The sequence below is a fragment of the Bufo bufo genome, chromosome 2, assembly GCF_905171765.1.
Source record: "Bufo bufo chromosome 2, aBufBuf1.1, whole genome shotgun sequence".
NCBI lineage: Eukaryota > Metazoa > Chordata > Amphibia > Anura > Bufonidae > Bufo > Bufo bufo.
The window spans coordinates 765,410,384-765,430,894 of record NC_053390.1 but is presented as its reverse complement, the minus strand read 5'-3'; the positions used below and the strand labels follow the sequence as shown (position 1 = coordinate 765,430,894).

The 20,511-nt window shown below is 48.4% G+C and overlaps 1 protein-coding gene across 1 annotated transcript in view; it reads left to right on the top strand.

The window, feature by feature from the left end:
• Positions 1-5,673: 5,673 nt before the first annotated feature.
• NCAPG (non-SMC condensin I complex subunit G) overlaps positions 5,674-20,511 on the top strand; it is a 45,657-nt gene continuing 30,819 nt past the window's right edge. Inside the window, exons 1-3 of the mRNA XM_040419042.1 lie at positions 5,674-5,864; positions 10,556-10,756; positions 15,125-15,353. Coding sequence (XP_040274976.1) covers positions 5,754-5,864; positions 10,556-10,756; positions 15,125-15,353 — 541 coding nt within the window. The 5' untranslated portion in view covers positions 5,674-5,753. The remainder of the gene's footprint in view (positions 5,865-10,555; positions 10,757-15,124; positions 15,354-20,511) is intronic.

Here is a 20,511-nt window from a genome sequence, read left to right as displayed (position 1 = left end):
AGCCATAAGAATAGAGGCTCCAGAACTGTTATTACATGGGGAATGCATGAAGCTTTTACAACAGAAATGTCAGGAGTGGTGATAGGTCCTCTTTAAAGGGATTCTGTCACCTGCTTTTACCATTTTAAGCTGGCACCATCGCTATGTGGACTAAAGTACCTTATTTCCAGCAGTCTTCTTTTTACTTTATTTTGTTTTGTAGTTTTGATATAAAAGCGCTTTTTCTGTTATGCTAATTAGGGCCCAAGGTGCCCAGAGGGGCGTTTTTTTCACTCTCCGGAGTCCAGTAACGCCCCCCTGCAGTGCCCAGTGACGCCCCCCTGCAGTGCCCAGCCCGCCTTAATTTGAATTCCACGAATGCCTCCTGATCATCAAATAACCTCCCACAGCCCCGGCAAACGGTTCCGCCCCCTCCCCACGTCATAGTCTACCTTATAGAAATGCCCCGTCCTTCTTCCTGTCTGCGGCCAGAAAACTCGCGCAGGCGCAGTACTGCCAGCGGCCTGCGCCTGCGCGATCATCAAACTCCTGAGGGCAACAGCCTCAAAAGTCTCACTGGGCATGCGCCGAGCCCAGTGATGTGACCTGAGCGCTGTTGCCCTCAGGACGTTGATGATCGCGCAGGCGCAGGCCGCTGGCAGTACTGCGCCTGCGCGAGTTTTCTGGCCGCAGACAGGAAGAAGGACGGGCCATTTCTATAAGGTAGACTATGACGTGGGGAGGGGGCGGAACCATTTGCCGGGGCTGTGGGAGGTTATTTGATGATCAGGAGGCGTCACAGGGCACTGCAGGGGGGCGTCACTGGGCACCGGAGACTGAAAAAGACGCCCCTCTGGGCACCTTGGGCCCTAATTAGCATAACAGAAAAAGCACTTTTATATCAAAACTACAAAACAAAATAAAGTAAAAAGAAGACTGCAGGAAATAAGGTACTTTAGTCCACATAGCGATGGTGCCAGCTTAAAATGGTAAAAGCAGGTGACAGAATCCCTTTAAGTCTATCCCCTCCACCATTTTGTAGCCCATCTTGGCACCTGTTTCATTTTGTTTATATCTTTTTGTAGGTGAGGTCTCCAGAACTGGACACAGTATTTCCGATGTGGTCTCACTAGCGCTCTATACAGCGAGTTCACCATCTTTCTCTTTTCCTACTGGTTATACCTCTAGCTATACAGCCAAGCATCCAACTTGCTTTCCTAGCTGCCTGCCTACACTGTGCTCTCATTTTGAAGTTGTCTAAAATCAGGACCCTTAGATCCTTCTCTTCTAAAGTCTTGGCTAACAAAGAAGTGCCAATATAATAGAGAGGTTCAGATAGAGGGCTCTTTCTTCCGAAGTGTATTATTTTACATTTGGATACATTAAACTGCAGTTTCCATTGGAAATTAGAAGTCTGTTCAGCACTAAGAAAAAATCTATCATACTTTATTTAATCTTTAAACTTAGGGTACTTTCACATTTGCGCTGTTGGATTCCGGCAGGGAGTTCCTTCGCCGGAACTGCTTGCCGGTTCCGGCAATCTGTATGCAAACGGATACCATGACGGATCCGCACAAAAAACGCAAATGTGAAAGTAGCCTTAACTGATGGCCTATCCGTGGGATAAGCCATCATTTGCTGATTGGTGGGGGTTTAGCACCCCATAGATCAGCTGTTTTGTGTAGCTCCATCGCTCTATCAATCTCGCAGTGGATGGGGCTCTTGACGAGCGCTGACCGATACAATGTTGTTGGTGTAGTGTTGTTTTGGCTCCAACTTCCAGTGATGGAGATACATAATACAGCTGATCAGCGGGGGTGCAGGGTGTCAGACCTAGCTAGTGATGGCCTATCCTGAGGATAGAGCATCACTTAGAAAAGGATGGAGCAGGGTTGCCAACCAAAATTTTCCTTTTTTCTGGACAACTTATCCAAAAATCATGGGCAGCCAACATTTTCTACCGACAAATGGGAAAAACCTTAACCCCTTCAAGACTTTGCTTTTTTCAGTTTTTACTCCCAGCCTTTCCATAGCCATAACTTTTTTATTTTTCCATTCACATAGCCGTATAAGGGCTTGTTTTTTTTTTTCGTGGGACATGCTGTACTTTGTAATGGCACCATTTATGGTTGCATACAATGGAGTGGGATGTAGGAAAAAAAATCCAAATGGGGTGGAATTATAAAAAAATAAAAAATTCTGCCAGTTTTATGGGTTTTGTTTTTACAGTGTTTCCTATGCGGTAAAACTGACCTGTTACTTTCATTCTCCGGGTCAGTACGATTAAAATAATATCACATAGTTTTTCTTGCATTTTAATACTGAAAAAAGTAAAATACAAAAATAAAAACTTTGGAAAAAACAATATATATTCTTTGCGTCGCCATATTCTGATCCCCATACCTTTTTTTAAATTTTTCTGTGTATGGACCTTTGTGAGGGCTCATATTTTGCGGAGTGAGCTGTACTCTTCATTGATACCATTTTGGGGTGTGTATAAGGCTAGTTTCACACTAGCGGCAGGTGAACAGCCTGTCGGATCCCGCCCTGCCGCTAGTTCACATGTGCACCCGGACTGCCGCTCCGTCCCTATTGACTATAATAGGGGTGGAGTTCTGGCAGCGCACGGCGAGAGGCAGCTAGACTAAAAGTACTGCATGTCGTAGTTTTAGTCCGGCTGCCTCTCGCCGCGCTGCTGCCGGAACTGCACCCCAATTATAGTCAATAGGGACGGAGCGGCAGCCCTGGAGCACATGTGAACTAGCGGCAGGACTGATCCGACAGGCTGTTCACCCGCTGGAACAGGCTGCTGGACTCCCCTTCCGCTAGTGTGAAACTAGCCTACATTCTTGATCACTTTTTATAAAAAATTGTGGGAGGTAAAGCGACAAAAAAACATCGAATCAGCCTCTCATCACTCGGGAGTACAGTTTCTGCTGCACACACACTCTGACTCTTCAGTAGGGGGAACTGGTGCACGACTGGGAGAGCACGCTGCGGTTTTTGTCCGGCCGCCTCTCTGCCTGTTTGCTTTACTGGGGCCGGACCTCCAGCCCGCCCCCATTATAGTGAATGGGTCTGGAGCGGACTTCCGGCGGCACGGTGGGCTAGCGTTAGCACGGATCCTGCAGGCTGTTCCCCTGCCGGAAAAGGCTACCTACCTACCGCAAGTGTGGAAGTAGCCTTATTAATATGAGGCACATGGATTGAATTCATAAGACTGTGCCAAATAGCAAGTGACTGTTCATGTAGCTCATGCATTAACCCCATGTTGCCCATTATGCAAGAATATGGATACTTGATAGGGTTATTATCATGTAGCAGCTGACCTCACACGTTTACAACCCCAATCTGTGTCGATTTTTATGAAGCCCATTCCCCCCCGTTTAAATAATCAAAAGGCTTTTTTGTGTTTTATCTTATTTTTGCGTGGTATCGAGTATCGCAATACTTTTTTATGGTATCAAAACCGAATGAAAATTTTGGCATCGAGACAACCCTAGTCCTGGGTGCCTGCTGTTTAAAACTGCAGGAACCTGGCGGCTATGGCGACCGCTGTGCTCGTGAATGGGCGCCATTTTTAAATACTCGACCGTCAAAGTAAATTTACATGAATAAGGGGTTAATTAATGATAACGATAATTCATGTCTATAGCTCAATACACTGATAAGAACTCATTACTGTCAGCTGTCAAATAATTATAATTACCACCAAAATTATCTAGTCAAGTACCACCAGCCTCAAAAAAAATCACGGACACGTCTATATTTTTTTACAGACACAGGAAAAAAGTCGCCTATTATTACGACCTGTCCAGAAATTTCTGGAAGGTTGGCGACCTGATGGTGAGATCTTGCAGAAATGACTGTGTATAGTATTTACAGATCACTATATCAATATAGTTATGAATAGGCGCCGACCTTTCTATGACTTTGGTGCATCCAGCGCCGCTTCTAAATGTAAGATAGCTTCCTTGCTGTCTTACATTTAGACCATTTTCTACGCCTAAAAATGGTGTAGAAAATGGTAAATGAGACGGGCCTGCCCGCTCACACCACACCCACTTTTTTAGACCTGGCGTGAGCGGGGAAAAGTCGCTGATTGCAGCGCAAATAACCTTTGTCCCGCAATCTGTGCCAGAAATACGCTTAAAGGGACACTGACAGGGCCAATAAGCATATTGAGGTATATATATGGCAGTACAGGTCTTATAATGGGTATTACAATCATCTAAGTATCCCCCCTGTCCACATTATACATACAGTAAACTTAAGTTTTATAACCTGCTCCAACGGTCTTCAATCTGCCCAAGGGGCGGCGTTTCACCTCTCTTGCGCCCAGCCAGCCTCCCCAACTGCAGCTTTAAAGCGCCGCCCAGCTCATGAATATTCAGTTTGCTGGGTGGCTTCTGCGGTCCCCGCTCTGAAGCGCTGCGCTTAACAGTGCCCTGCGCATGCGCCGGATCTTGTGAAGTCGGGGACAGTAAGCGCCGCCCAGCTCATGAATATTCAGTTTGCTGGGCGGCTTCTGCGGTCCCCGCTCTGAAGCGCTGCGCTTAACAGTGCCCGGCGCATTCGCGCCGGATCTTGTGAAGTCGGGGACAGTAAGCGCCGCCCAGCGAAGTGAATATTGATGAGCTGGGCGGCACTTACTGTACCAGACTTCACAAGATCCGGCGCGAATGCGCCGGGCACTGTTAAGCGCAGCGCTTCAGAGCGGGGACCGCAGAAGCCGCCCAGCAAACTGAATATTGATGAGCTGGGCGGCGCTTACTGTCCCCGACTTCACAAGATCCGGCGCATGCGCAGGGCACTGTTAAGCGCAGCGCTTCAGAGCGGGGACCGCAGAAGCCACCCAGCAAACTGAATATTCATGAGCTGGGCGGCGCTTTAAAGCTGCAGTTGGGGAGGCTGGCTGGGCGCAAGAGAGGTGAAACGCCGCCCCTTGGGCAGATTGAAGACCGTTGGAGCAGGTTATAAAACTTAAGTTTACTGTATGTATAATGTGGACAGGGGGGATACTTAGATGATTGTAATACCCATTATAAGACCTGTACTGCCATATATATACCTCAATATGCTTATTGGCCCTGTCAGTGTCCCTTTAAGGGTCCATTCACACGTGTGCAAGTAATTCGTCTCCATTGACTTGCATTGTGGGTCATGACAGATCCGTCTTGCTCCGCATCCCAGGACGGAAAAAAAACGCGGCATGCTGCGGTTTGCTCTCCGGTATGAGAACGGAATGGAATGCATTTTGGAGCACTCCGTTCTGTTCAGTTACGTTTTGTCCCCATTGACAATGAATGGGGACAAAACTGAAGCTTTTTTTTCCGGTATTGAGACCCTATGACGGATCTCAATACCGGAAAATAGAAACGCTAGTGTGATAATAGCCTCATTCTTTTTTCCGCCTATGTGACTATTTGACAATATATCTGTGATATCCTGACGGACGCCACCGACTTCCAGTCCCTGTATATGGGGGCACTCTGCCACTGCAGTTGCTTTGGCCCCTACTATTTACCATTCAGAAAAGCAGCCAATCCCTTCCCAGCAATACCACAGCAGACACACAACAGTTCGGTCTGCTCGTCTAACTGCGCATGCGTGCTCTTCTGCTTGGCATGCGAGTTACTTCCGCCGATCACATGACGCTCTCTAGCATTTGCTAGTGCGCAGGCGCGGGTTTTGAAAGCTGGCGGGATCCGGTGTAACGGAGGGACGTGTCGTTGTAACGGGAGGGCTGCGGCTGTAATACACTTGTGACTAACATGACGGTGGAAAAGAAAGGGCTCCAGATAAAAGAAGCCTTTGACCTGGCGCAGAAGGCACATCAGAATATAGCGAAGCTGGTGTCTGCCCTGAGAGTCACTTATGGCCAGGTAGGTGCATCTACTGATGGATCGGGAGCTGTCACTGACCTGCGGTGTAGCCGATGTATATATTAATATATGTGAGCGCTAATGAATGTACATGGACAGGAGTTATATTTGTACTTGGGCCCTAAAGTCTGAGGGGCCCCAAGGTCCTTCTGCTTCATTGTAGTCTAATCACACCTCGTAGGTTGGGCCCCAGAGCTTACCCTTCAGGATACTGGACTAGTGGGGGCATTTATCAAACTGGTGGAAAGTAGAACTGGCTTAGTTGTTCATAGCAACCAATCAGATTCCACCTTTCATTTTCCAAAGGAGCAGTTCAGAATGAAAGGAGGAATCTGATTGGTTGCTTTGAACAACTAAGCCAGTTCTACTTTACACTAGTTTCGATAAATCTTCTTGTGCTTCTGTCATTGCCGGGAAAATACCTGGCGAGTAGTGTTGGGCGAACTTGTGTTTTAAGTTCAGCGTCTAAAGTTTGGGTTATCGAAGAATCGCGTTATGGATTCCGCTACCACGGACTATAACTTGGTTCGTGGTAGCGGAATCCATAACTCGATTCTTCGATAACCCGAACTTAAAACACAAGTTCGCTCAACACTACTGCCGAGTGCACACTTGCGGCAGACTGATCCGTCGCTGGAACTGCCTGCCGGATCCGTCAAACCGTATGCCAACTGATGGCATTAGTAAGATTCATCAGGATCCTGATCCGTCTTACAAATGCATTGAAATGCCGGATCCGTCTTTCCGGTGTCGATCTGAAAGACGGATCTGTCATTTTTTTTGTTTTCACCAGTTTTTTTTTCGGTCTTCGCAGACCGGAAGGATGGATCCAGGATCTGGCATTCAGGTAAGGCTACTTTCACACTAGCGTTCGGGTGTCCGCTCGTGCGCACCGTTTGAAGGGGCTCACGAGCGGCCCCGAACGCATCCGTCTGGCCCCAATGCATTCTCAATGGAGGCGGATCTGCTGAGAATGCATCCGCCTGCCAGCGTTCAGCCTCCGCTCAGTGAGCGGACACCTGAACGCTGCTTGCAGCGTTTTAATGCAGACGCATCCGTTCTGAACGGATGCGAACGTCTGCATTATCGGAGCGGATCCGTCTGATGAAACAGACGGATCCGCTCCGAACGCAAGTGTGAAAGTAGCCTAAGGCTACTTTCACACCTGCGTTCAGGTGTCCGCTCGTGAGCTCCGTTTGAAGGGGCTCACGAGCGGTCCTGAACGCAGCCGTCCAGCCCTGATGCATTCTCAGTGGAGGCGGATCCGCTGAGAATGCATCCGCCTGCCAGCGCTCAGCCTCCGCTCCGCTCAGTGAGCGGACACCTGAACGCTGCTTGCAGCGTTCGGGTGTCCGCCTGGCCGTGCGGAGGCGAGCGGATCCGTCCAGACTTACAATGTAAGTCAATGGGGACGGATCCGTTTGAAGATGACACAGTATGGCTCAGTTTTCAAACGGATCCGTCTCCCGTTGACTTTCAATGTAAAGTCAAAACGGATCCGTTTGCATTAACATGAGCAAAAAAAAAATAAATTTTTTTTTTTTTTTTTTTTTGTTCATGGTAATGCAAACGGATCCGTTCTGAACGGATACAAGCGTTTGCATTATAGGAGCGGATCCGTCTGTGCAGACACCAGACGGATCCGCTCCTAACGCAAGTGTGAAAGTAGCCTAAGTCTTCAGTTTTTTTGGTCCGGAGATAAATCCGTAGCATGCTGCGGTTTTCTCTTTTGCCTTTTCATTCAAAAAGACTGAACTGAAGACATCCTGATGCATCCTGTACGGATTACTCTCCATTCAGACTGCATGGGGATAAAACTGATCAGTTATTTTCCCGTATTGATCCCCTGTGACGGAACTCTATGGCGGAAAAGAGAACCGCTAGTGTGAAAGTACCCTAAGTGACCAGACGTCGTCTTGTATTCGGAGTGCGTTATGTTCATGCAGGATACAGTGAAATAACGTCATATAGGGGTCGTCTGAGAATCCGCAGCAAAAGTTCATGTACCGCCTGATGTGATTGGCCGTGTTCTTCAGGTGAATTTCCGCTGCAGTACTGTACGCTGCTGCCATAGGAAAATCTGCAGCATTTCAGTCACGTGTGGACATAGCCTTAGGGCTGATTCACATGATCGTGATCAGTCCGTGTGTCGGCGGCATCTCCCAGGCCAACTGTAGCCCCCCTGACCCAAACTGACTGTATCTGATCGCGGGGACGTTGCAGTATACTCACTACTGTACCCAAAGTCATTATCTAAAATGCATCCATTATATCCACTGTGAATCCTTGGAAAGCACAGAGCAGGAAGCTGTGAGACCCTTGGGCTGGGTTCAGACCTGAGCGTATTTGATATGCGCGTTTTTGTCGCACGTTTTTATGTGCGTTTTTTGCAATAGTAAACGCGCGTTTGTGTGATTGACTGCAGTGTCCTATGGCCACAAACGCGCGTCAGAACGCCCCAAAGAAGCTCAAGAACTTGTTTGAGCGTAGGGCGTTTTTCAGCGCGTTCAAACGCGCTGTAAAACGCTCAAGTGAGAACCAGGGCCATAGGGAAGCATTGGTTTTCATGTGTTGAGCGTTTTACAGCGCGTTTGAACGCGCTGTAAAACGCTCAAGTGTGAACCCAGCCTTAGGCCTCTTTCACACGGGCGTGTCCGGATTAGGTCCGGATGCGTCCCGGTGCATTGCGGCAAACCCGCACGAGTAGGAACGCAATTGCAGTCAGTTTTGACTGCGATTGCGTTCCGATGTTCAGTTTTTTTATTGTGCGGGTGCAATGTGTTTTGCACGCGCGTGATAAAAAACCAACTGTGGTACCCAGACACTAACTTCTTTACAGAAGTTCAGGTTTGGGTTAGGTGTTGTGTAGATTGTATTATTTCCCCTTATAACATGGTAATAAGGGAAAATAATAGCATTCTTAATACAGAATGCATAGTACAATAGCGCTGGAGGGGTTAAAAAAAAAATTAAAAATAATTTAACTCACCTTAATCCACTTGTTCGCACAGCTGGCATCTCTTCTGTCTTCATCTGTGAGGGAAAGGACCTTTGATGACGTCACTGCGTTCATCACATGGTGCATCACATGATCCATCACCATGGTGATGGATCATGTGATGAGCGTAGTGACGTCATCAAAGGTCCTATTGCTCACAGATGAAGACAGAAGAGATGCCGGCTGCGCGAACAAGTGGATTAAGGTGAGTTAAATTGTTTTTTCTTTTTTTTTAACCCCTCCAGCGCTGTTTTACTATGCATTCTGTATTAAGAATGCTATTATTTTCCCTTATAACCATGTTATTAGGGAAAATAATAATGATCGGGTCTCCATCCAGATCGTCTCCTAGCAACCGTGAGTGAAAATCGCACCGCATCCGCACTTGCTTGCGGATGCTTGCGATTTTCACGCAACCCTATTCATTTCTATGGGGCCTGCGTTACGTGAAAAACGCACAAAGAGGAGCATGCTGCGATTTTCACGCAACGCACAAGTGATGCGTGAAAATTACCGCTCGTGTGCACAGCCCCATAGAAATGAATGGGTCAGGATTCAGTGCGGGTGCAATGCGTTCAACTCACGCATCGCATCCGCGCGGAATACTCGCTCGTGTGAAAGGGGCCTTAGGGCTCGTGCACACGACCACGCCAGGAGCAGCCAGACGAGAATGACTGCATTTAGCTGCATTTGTCCGGCCGCTACTTGCCGTATTTGCCTGGTTGCGGCTGGACCCCATTATACTCAATAGGGCCGGACGGATTGCCGGCTGCTCCTGGCAAGGACGGATCCGACAGGCTGTTACCGGCCGACACAGCCTGCTGGATCTGTTTTACCGTTAGCGGGAAACAGCCCTAGCATGGCGCTTTCAGACTCCACCGCATTTCGTGGTGACAAGACCTCTTTAACATTTTGTAGACCTACGTATTAGTTATTTGAATGACTGCAACTTTCATACTCCTCCCCGGCTAAAAAATACTCCCCAAAAATGGAAAGAGGAGTATTTTTACTGTTCTGGAAAAATATAGTGCAACCTCTGAGGCTGTGTGAGGATGAATGATTGTTGTTGTGATCATTCATCCCCCATACAGTGTCCTTGTTTTCCAGCAGCACCTACCTACGATCACTCAGAGAATGACTGCTTGCTCTCTTTTCAGGATATTGGCAGCACCTTTACATGGGGGAATTATTGGGAATGAGCATTTGTACCAATACTGATCCTCTGCCCGTGTGAATTACTTAAGACTGTATTACATCTCCTCACACCCTCCGAGTAGTACGGGGTCCTCTGACATATTGTGCTATGTTAATGCTGTAGTAGATCTAGGGGAGAATGTCTCTGACCTACATCGCGGTCGCGACACATTCTGTAGTACGGAGAGAAGGGTCTCTAATACGGCCCAAGGCTCCATTCACACGTCCGGATGGGTGCGGACCCATTCATTTTCTATGGGGACAGAAAAGATGCGGACAGCACACAGTTGTGCTGTACGCGTCCGCATTTCCGGGCCACTTTTCTGCAAAAAATATAACATGTCCTATTCTTCAATTGCGGACAAAAATAGGCAGTTCTATGGGGGGGTGCTGGCCGGGTGTATTGCGGATTCGCAATACACTACGGACGTGTGAATGGACCCTTACTCTGTGATGCTGTTATTCTGTAGGATTTAAGGATTCTGCCTTTATGTTTCAGATGGAAGATAAGTCCATTTTCCTGGAGGAATTCAGTCATTACCTGAAGTATCCTTTAATAGTCTACAGGAGGGAACCTGCAGTAGAAAGAGTGATGGATTTTGTGGCCAAGTTTGTGACTTCGTTCCACAGCTGTGAGGAAGAGGACGAAATGGATGAAGAAAACTCCCCTGTGAATTTCCTCTTTAACTTCCTCCTTCAGGTAGATGTCAACTCATTTGTTCCTTCAGGTTTGGCAAGTGAAAATTGGGGTTCTCCTGGGTGCTGCTACTACAGAATGCTGAAAAACCCCAACCTGTGCATTTCTGGGCTGAATTTCTTAATTTTCAAGATAATTGCACATCAGGGCTGTCGCAGTGCGGCTCACGGTGACGTTTTCCGTGTAGGCTGGCTGCATGCGCCCTTGCGTACTGGCTGCAGGCCGAAATCCTGTGCAGGCTGGTTGCTAGGGGCTGCGTGCTGGCTGCGGCATCAGTGAACCGCCTGCGTATGTTTGCTCTCCCCGTCTCTGCGGTGTCGCGGGAGGTTGTTTCCCCGTGGTGCCCGGTTGGTTGTGCTCTGGCTTCCGATGTATCCTGTCCCCGTCTGTCCTGTAGTGCCTTTGGCTTCTGTTCCTGTTCTGTAATTCTGTTCATGTCTGCCTGTTGTTCTGTCCTGCCTTCGGGAGAGGGTTCCTGTGTTCCCCGGAGGGGGATTGCCCATGCTCTGTCTGGTCTGTGCAGCTCTGCCTGGGGGCCGCTTAGCTTCTACTGCTTCTGTCTCTGCTCTAGGCTGTTCCGTGCTTTGTATCTCTGATCTGTGCTTCTCCGTATAGTCCGTTGCTCCTGTTTACGTCTCTGTCTGTACCCGTATGTTTATGCTTCCTGCCGGTACCTAATTCAGGTACCTCCTGGTCTGTCTAGACCCGCTGCCACTGACTCGGTTTACGCACTGGAGTAGCCCCTGGCAACTACCTTCGGCCCAAGTCTATCCTCACCATCGGAGACTCTAGTGACTACCAGGTGTTGCTTAGTCACGCCCCTCCAGAGTATTGCCAGTCAGTGGCGCAGTGGGTCCACACCCGCTGTTCCATGTAGTGCGCCTGTGCGTACGTCTGTTTGTCTTGATGCAGTTCTTGCTATATGTTGCTGCCGGTCCGTTTTACCTGTATACCGGTTCCCTGACGTCCCGGAGGTCTGCCTTGGACCCCCGGCACGTGACAAGGGCATTCTTTGCTACTTGCTAACACTTTGTTCCTCTACTTGGGTCTTAGAATTGAAGCTTTTTTGGCTGGAAGTGCATGACTGCATTGGCTGCACAGCCACATATATGAGCTGTTGCATAGCAATATTCACACCCTTAAAGGGTTATTCCTATGTGGGACACTGATGGCATGTTGCTAGGGGATATGCCATTTCTGTCAGATGTGTAGGTCCCATCTCCAGAACGGGATCTCTGAGACGAGCACTCACCGCTATAGGACTTACAAAAAATAGCAAAGCTCCCTCTTCAGCTATTTTCAGGACTCCCATTCTGGTGAGCATGCCATGCATGTGTCACGTGCTCTCTTTCGCTCCAGGTGCCCCTTTCTCTAGATAGGTGTGCGTCCCACCTTTGAGACCTACTCCTATCTGACATTGATGACTTATCCAAGTGGAATGCCGTCAGTGTCCCCCTTTAAGAATAGGGTACGTAGCCACATGTAATGAATTCTGTGGTTATAATTACTACGAGAATGAAGAGACTGCACTGCATTATATGCGCTCAGATAAGACATTTGGTAACATACTAGTTATGGTAGATTGGTATCTCCCAGACCAAGAGCTCCACGTATACAGGCAAGACAGAGTAAGTACAGTGTAGAAAAATAAAGTCAATCATGCTAAAAAATAAATAATAAGGCTAACAAAAATATCACACCTGCTGCCAGCACTACACAACCTGCCCATCATGGTATCTAGCAGCTCTCCTGGCCAATTAGATCACCAGATCTCTACTCCATCGAGAATGTCTAAGGCTACTTTCACACTAGCGTTTTAGCTGGATCCGGCAGGGATCATCAAAAGCCGCTTCCGTTACTGATAATACAACCATCTGCATCCGTTATAAACAGATCCTGTTGTATTATCTTTAACATACCCAAGACGGATCCGTCATGTACTCCATTGAAAGTCAATTTGGGACGGATCCGTTTTCTACTGTGTCAGAGAAAACTGATCCGTCCCCATTGACTTACATTGTGTGCCAGGACGGATCCGTCTTGCTTCGCACCACATCGCGAACAGAAAAACGCTGCTTGCAGCGTTGGGGATCATGCACACGACTGTGTGCTGGGCGTTCCGTGCATTGGGGACCCATTCCAGACGTGATCTGTCCGCACCGCAAAAAAGTAGTGCATATACGGAGGCATGGACAGAAAACCCATGGAAGCACTCCGTAGTGCTTCCGTTCCGCATCTCCCGGATTGCGGACCCATTGAAGAGAATGGGTCCGTGATGCGGGATGCACATGGCCGGTGCCCATGTATTGCGGACTCGCCGTATGCGGGGCGCAATATGACCACGGGCAGCACACGGTCATGTGCATGAGCCCTTATTCTGTCCGAGATGGGGACATAACCAAACAGAACGGAATGCATTTTGGAGCATTCCGTTTCGTTCAGTTTTGTCCCCATTGACAATGAATAGAGTCAAAACGGAAGCGTTTCCACCCCCCCTCCCCCGGTTCTGATATCCCATGACGGATGTCAATAGTGGAAAGGGAAAGCGCCAGTGTGACAGTAGCCTAAGACTGGATGGGGAGACAGATCTCCCATCCGCAGCAGCCGACAACCACCTTGGCTGAACTATGGGTCCAAGTAGAAAGAGCTTGGAACGGCATACCACAAGAGGATGTCCAGCATCTGTATGACCGTTACCAGGAGAAACCATCCAATATTAACCCTTAGGTTACTGGAGGTTTTATTCGTTTTTGCGTTTTCATTTCATTCTCTGAGTCGGTATGATTACAACAATACCACGTGTGTGTTTTTTTTTTTGTTTTTTTTTACATCACCATATTCATCCCCCCCCCTCCCAATAACTTTTTTTTTATAGCTATATCTACTGAGCTGTGTGGGCGCTCACTTTTTTGCGGGACAATCTGTAGTTTTTATATCAGAACAGCATACCAAGCACAGCGCTATACATTGTATAGAGGCTTTGCTTGATAGTGCAGCCCAGGGAGACTCAGCAGCATGTTGTATGGGTAGGACTACAAGTCCCAGCTGTACAATGACAATGCTGATACACACAGGATCTTCCCCCTACCTGCTGTTGTACAATACTGTGCAGAACTCCTCCAGTCTGTCAGCTCTGTGTCTGCAAGGTGAGGATCCTGTGTCTCTTCACTGCCTGCAGCTACTCGGCAAAGCCTTGAGTCTGTGCTGCGGATGGTAGAATGGGTTAATCTTTCCTGAAGAATCCAGGGTTAGGCCAGACAGCAATGCAGGGGGCGTGGCCAGCACAGTGACTTCTTGTGCACAGACAGACTTGCTCCTCAGGCTTGTGTACCAGACATCATCAGAGCAGGGAGAGAGGCTGACCTCACAGGCCATGTGACCCTCAGTGAAATCTGAGAAAGGAGCCACTGCAGATGAAGTAAGTCGATTGTAAACCCCTTGCATTGGATTAGTTAGAAACATACAAAGAAAAAAAAATAACTCTGACAACCCCTTCAAATAGGACTTAGCTGCTCTAGGCCATATGATTAATGACTGTTATGTCAGTGGCCTAGGAAGACTGCAACCTCTACAAAAAACTGATCATGGGGGTTACGCTAGTGGGACCTCCACTAATTCTATATTGATGACCTATTCTAAGGCCGAACGCACACTGGCGTGAGCGGTCCGTGGTATCCCGGCCTGGCATCCTGCTGAGAGCAGGAGCGCACGGCGTCATTGGTTGCTATGACGCCGTGCGCTTCATGCCGCCGCTGCAGTACAGTAATACTCGTATGATCTATACCAGTGTATTACTGTAGTGCAGCGGCGGCATGAAGCGCACGGCGTCATAGCAACCAATTACGCCGTGCGCTCCTGCTCTCAGCAGGATGCCAGGCTGGGATCCCACGGCCTAAGGATGAGTCATCGATACTTGGCTCCTGGAGAACCCCTTTAACATGGAGGCTTTATTTTGATTTTTTTAAAGCGGTCTCAACAGTGACAACCTTTTACAAAAATGCTTCAGTCGCTGACAAACAGCTGATTTTACAAGGGTAACTTCAGGAGAAATTTAGTAGGACAAGGTGGTGGCCCTGTTGTACAAGGACAGTCTTCATGAAGCAACCCCTTTAACTGACCTCTCTATTATACAGATTATGAGAGTTTTATCTTTCTAATATGAGAGAAGTTGGGCATCAGTTCTAAGATGATAAATGTGTGTGTAAAAGTATTTTGGGTTTCAGTATCTGAAAAAGAAGTTTTCTTACAACTCTATGAGCACTAGATGGCGCTGGTGATCTAAGAAAAATAGCAGCAGATTCCTAGACGTATCTTCATATTGGACCCAATATTTTACCTTCAATCACTTAACTGTTCTGATTTTTTTTTCAGTCTCATACAGCTAACAGCATGGCAGTGCGGTTTAGAGTCTGCCAGCTCATCTATAAGCTGTTGGTAAACCTGCCTGAAAACGCTTTGATTGACGACGATTTGTTCGATAAGATACAGGATGCCATGCTTATTCGCGTAACAGACAGAGTACCCAATGTTCGGATCCAGGCAGTGCTGGCTTTGGCCAGGCTTCAGGACCCAACTGATATGAGCTGCCCAGTTACCACTGGTAAGAATGACATGACTGTGCTCTGCAAAGGAATACAGAAAATTACTATTGTCTGCTGTGAACCTCTGGTTAAAGGGTTAATGATTTAGGGATTGTGTCGGCATCCTTCCAGTTGGCGATATTACACAAAACTGTATTATGCCAGTCTGATTGTGGTCCGTTATAGGCATTGACCAGTCAACGGCTATTCTCTTCTAGTTCTGCATAGATAAGCAGGGTCCTTTCAGAACGGACCTGATGTTTTAGCAGGAGAGGGAACTGAGTGACGTCTCTTTTGGCAAATAAAGGGTCAGACGGGCCGCAACCCAGAAATAGTTTTTGCCATACACAATTGTTGGAGCGTGCCCGTTGAAAGTGACCCCCATGTCCAGCTGTTTGTATAGAAACATAGCTGATTAAAACAGTTTCTTCTTTTTTTTTTTTTTGTACGAGGCTCCATTTCCCCATTTATGATACTTTTTCATAATATGCAAATTAGGCTTTGGTGCAATAAGGTAATCACCATTGCTCTGGTCCTTTCTGTGGCCAGCCTCTCCCTGGCTGCTTTGCCACTGCCTGCCCCTGTCAATCAAAGCAGCCAGGAAGGCACTGGAAACTGACATGAGCGGTGCTTGAGTGCAATGATAGCAAAGGTGACACCGTTGTTGCACCAAAAGCTGAATTTGCATATTTGGAAAAGCATCTTAACTCAGAAATGAAGCCTCGCATCAACAAAAGAACAAAAATAGATTTTTGTACTTACCGTAAAATCTGTTTCTCTTCCGTTCATTGGGGGACACAGGCTTGACCATGGTTCCATGCTGCCACTTGGAGGTGACAAAGTGTGAGCTCCTCCCTTCAGCTATACGCTTCCTACAGGGACAGAGCTAAAACAGTTAGTGCAAAAGCAGTAGGAGAAGCAAGAAAACGCAGGAAACCAAACTATGTAGAAACCCAGAACCACCTAGGCCCTAAGAGGCCTGTAAAAAGAGAGAACGGGTGGGAGCTGTGTCCCCCAATGAACAGAAGAGAAACAGATTTTACAGTAAGTACAAAAATCTAGTTTTCTCATCCGTACCATTGTGGGACACAGGCTTGACCATGGGACATTACAGAGCAGTCCCAAGGATGGGCCATAAACAAAGAAACCCTTCGGTCAATTAGAGAACCGCCATCTGTAAAACTCTACACCCCAGAGAAGCGCCAGACGACGCAAAGGTGTGTACCCTGAAAAAGTGTGCAAAGACGACCCGGTAGCTGCCTTGCATACCTGGAGGGCCGAAGGCCCATAATGCACTGCCCAAGAGGCCATTACCGCCCGAGCAGAATGAGCAGTAACCCGAAAGGATGTGTCCTGGCCACAAATGCGGTATGCCTCCAAATGGTCAAACGAAGCCCTCGGGAAATGGAAGCTTTTGACGCAGCAAATACTGGCAATAGGCAGAGTGCAAAGGAGCGGTGCAAAAAGAAACCACTCAGTGGAGCGCTGATTGGAAGAAAAGGAACTGAAAATGAGGTTTGGATATCAAGGCCAGGGAACTGCTGATGTGACAAATCTTGCCCCCTGTGAGGGAAGAAGTAGGGGTGCCAGAGACCAAAAAAAAAAACTGCATATTAGGCTGCTAGAAGAAAGAACACTCTAGCAGGGCCATGCCGAGCAAGTCAGGTCTAGAGAATCCAGATGTCAGGCATGACAATGGTCCACAAGAAAAAGATCTTGAGGAACAAGGCAGTGGAACAGACCCAAAAGCCACCAAAAAATTGGGGAGTAACCTTGGCAGGAAAAGTGTCCTCCCGGATCAAAAAAACATCCTCTTCAGAACCCTGGCCAAGGAGTTTGGTGCATAACAGTGTCACTCTCCTTGAGGAACAATGGTAAGCAGAGGCATGGAAAGGAGGACCCTAAACTTATAATAAAAGGAAGAACTATCTACGGCAAGAGAACAGGTAGAAACGATGCCGAAGCTGACAACATGAAGGTTGCGGAAACCCATCAGGCACTCTCGCTAGGAAGGGAGTGTGGATGCCGAACGCCACCAAGTTACAGAAGAAAACCTGTGACGAAGCGAATACCAACACAGGATAAGGGCATACACAACTCTGCAGGGATGTAACGCCCTGCTGTCACTGTAGCAGAAGGTAGAGGCGATACTATGCATGTGAAGGGAACAAGCCGCTAAGCCTGCACCATAGGAATCGGTATTTAATAATAGGGACAGAAGACCGTACTAATACACACCAGAAATGAGCAACCCCACCACTTGTGGGATGTCAAGGTATGTGCAGTTGACCAGCGCCATAAGGAATAAGTGTACCTATCGGATATCTCATCCGGAACACCAGACAAATAACGCCTGGTGGATCCACCGTACACAGTAACGGGAGAACATGAGTACAGTGTCACCTGAGGGAGAAGGAAGTGTAGACACTCGCACAACTAGGGAGAACTGCTTTTATACACCACACAAACTACCGGGGTCGATACTCCACATGGAGGAAGGGGGTGTGGAATAACCCACAGGTGCAGTGCCCCCCTCCAATGCGTCAAGAGAGCCAGAACGCAGTGACTGTCGCCCCTTGACGGATGAACGCAAACACTCCCCCTGGGAAGGGATCCCACAGTAGTAGACACAGAAACCGGAATAGCCATAAAATCTATGGCAGGCGCAAGACTGTCTCGTAAGGGGAGGCCACACCAGCAATCATGGTCTGTAGGACCAGAGGAGAGACTCCTGAAAATGAAGAAAACTAAACCAGCGCAGACGTTCCACCTACTGAAGGAATGTGGACGCAGAACGTGACAATGAAAGCCAACAAAATTAGAGAATTCTGCATAGGGACTCAAGGCACGAGGAAAGGCATGTCATGGAACAAAACCTTGGAAAGACATAGGCTGCCCCGTAGGCTCCTGACAGCAATCCATACAATGACTACCTGAGGAAGGGAATCGTGTGAAGTAGTGCCAAAAGACCACCTATGAGTGGGGATAAGGCGATTTGTAGGAACAGTGTCTAGCCATAGAGCACCCATGCAATGGGGTGCAATGCGACAAGAAAGAAGCGAGAGTAGTATTGGTAGTCAATGATCAAGCAGATACTTCAACTAGGAAAGACGGGTCATGCGATAGGATGGAAGGTTTCAGTGGTAATGGACAAACTCCTCCTGTGGAAGAAGGGGGGGGGGTCAGTCCTGATGTATAGTGTCCCCTGGTGGTGCAATTACTCTGCCATGAGGAGGATAGTAATGCTACTGGATGTAAGTATGCAGATGCGGTGCAACCACTCCACCTATAGAAGGGAGAGTCCAACAGGAACTAAACAATCCAGTATTCGTACAATTACTCCGCCTGCGGAGGGGGTAATGCGACAGGCCCTATGGCATCCGGTGGAGGTGCATTACTCTGCCTAAGGAAGGAGGGTAATGCCACAGTCTATACAGGGACCATTGGTAGTGCAATTAATCTATGGCAGGAGGGTAATGCTACAGAATGTACAGTACCCAGTGGAAGTGCAAATACACCTACTATGAAAGGAGGGCCATGTTACCGGAAGAAAAGAACCCAGTGGTAGTGCTATACTCCGCCAATGGAAGGAGGGAATGCTATAGGACGTACAGTATCCAGTGGTAGTGGTATAATGCCGTCTATGAAAGGACAGAAGTAGTATAGGATGTGCAGTATCCAGTGGTAGTGGCATTACTCCTCCTAAAGAAGGAGGGTAATGTTACTGATTGTATATCATCTCGTTGTGGTGTGAAAAACTCTGCCTATGGAAAGAGGACATGTTACTGGTGCAAATACCCTGCCGAAGAAAAGAGTGAAATACAGAATGAATAGGAGCCCATGGTAAGTGCAAATACCCCGCCTAAGGAAGGAGATGGTAATGCTACAGGCTGTACAGTATCCAATGGTAGTGCAAGGACGCCGCCTATGGAAGGAGAGTGTGATGCTATAGGCTGTACAGTATCCAGTGGTAGTGCAAGTACTCCGCCTGTGGAAGGAGGGTAATGCTACAGGCTGTACCGTATCCAGTGGTAGTGCAAGTACTCCGCCTGTGGAAGGAGGGTAATGCTACAGGCTGTACCGTATCCAGTGGTAGTGCAAGTACTCTGCCTATGGAAGGAGGGTAATGCTACAGGCTGTACAGTATGCAGAGGTAGTGTAAATACTCCCTAAGAAAGGAGGGTGACGCTACAACTGTACCGTATCCAGCTGTAGTGCAAGTACTCCGCTAAGAAGGGGCAATGCTAAAGGACTTACGGGGTCCTGGTAAATGCACATATTCCGCCTAAGGAAGTAAGGGAATGTGATAGGACTTACCGAAACCAGTGGTAGGGTAACTAATGAGCCATTGTAAGGGGTGACCCTCACCCTGGGAGAACCACCTCGTGATCATGGCATCTCCCCTGCTAGGTAAGTATAGGGCGGTGGGAACTAGGCCCAGAGGACCAGAAGTTCGAAGGGTTAATAATCATTGTTGTTAAAATTACATACGGTCCCAACCCCTTACAGTCTATAAAGAGGGACTAATCCGCTTTCTCGAAGCAGAGCTATGAGGGCGGTGCCTCGGACATGAGGCTGCCATGTGTTTGCACAATGCGCCAGCTTTGACCGGGTTAAGCCGAGTGTTGAGACGGAACTCAGAGGGCTGATGGTGGAGCATGGACCTGGGCGCGAAAGTTTCGTACCCAGAAAGCACAGGTCCCGCCACCTTAACCCTCCGGAAGATGCGGCCTAGTAGGCCGCAGAGCCGGGGCCTCGCGTATAGACGGGACCGACCGGAAGAGCCTCAGGCTGGGAAGCCGATGCAGGGAGTGGAGTGCCAAACAGAGGAGGCCGGGAACGGAGAAATGATGCCCAGCGGAGAAAGGCAGCTGGCGTCCAAGTAGGCCAGCGCCTGACGGGAATGCACTGTTTGCAGGGCCTGGGGACCAGAGGAGAGGAACACAGTCGATCAAGGAGGCCTCCCCGATTTCACCCCCCCTTAAATTAGCGGCGGCGCCACGACTGCCCCTGCCGAATAGGGAAGCCGGCCGGGAGCTAGCATCTGCCGTGGGAGCCAGAAGAGCTAAGAGGGGGAGCCGGGGCCTCGATTACCGGCGGCCCTGGCAGAACGCTGGAATGTTGGAGACGGCAGGAGGGTGGTGGAGTAGCCTGAGAAGGGGCAGGAAGGCTTTTGGG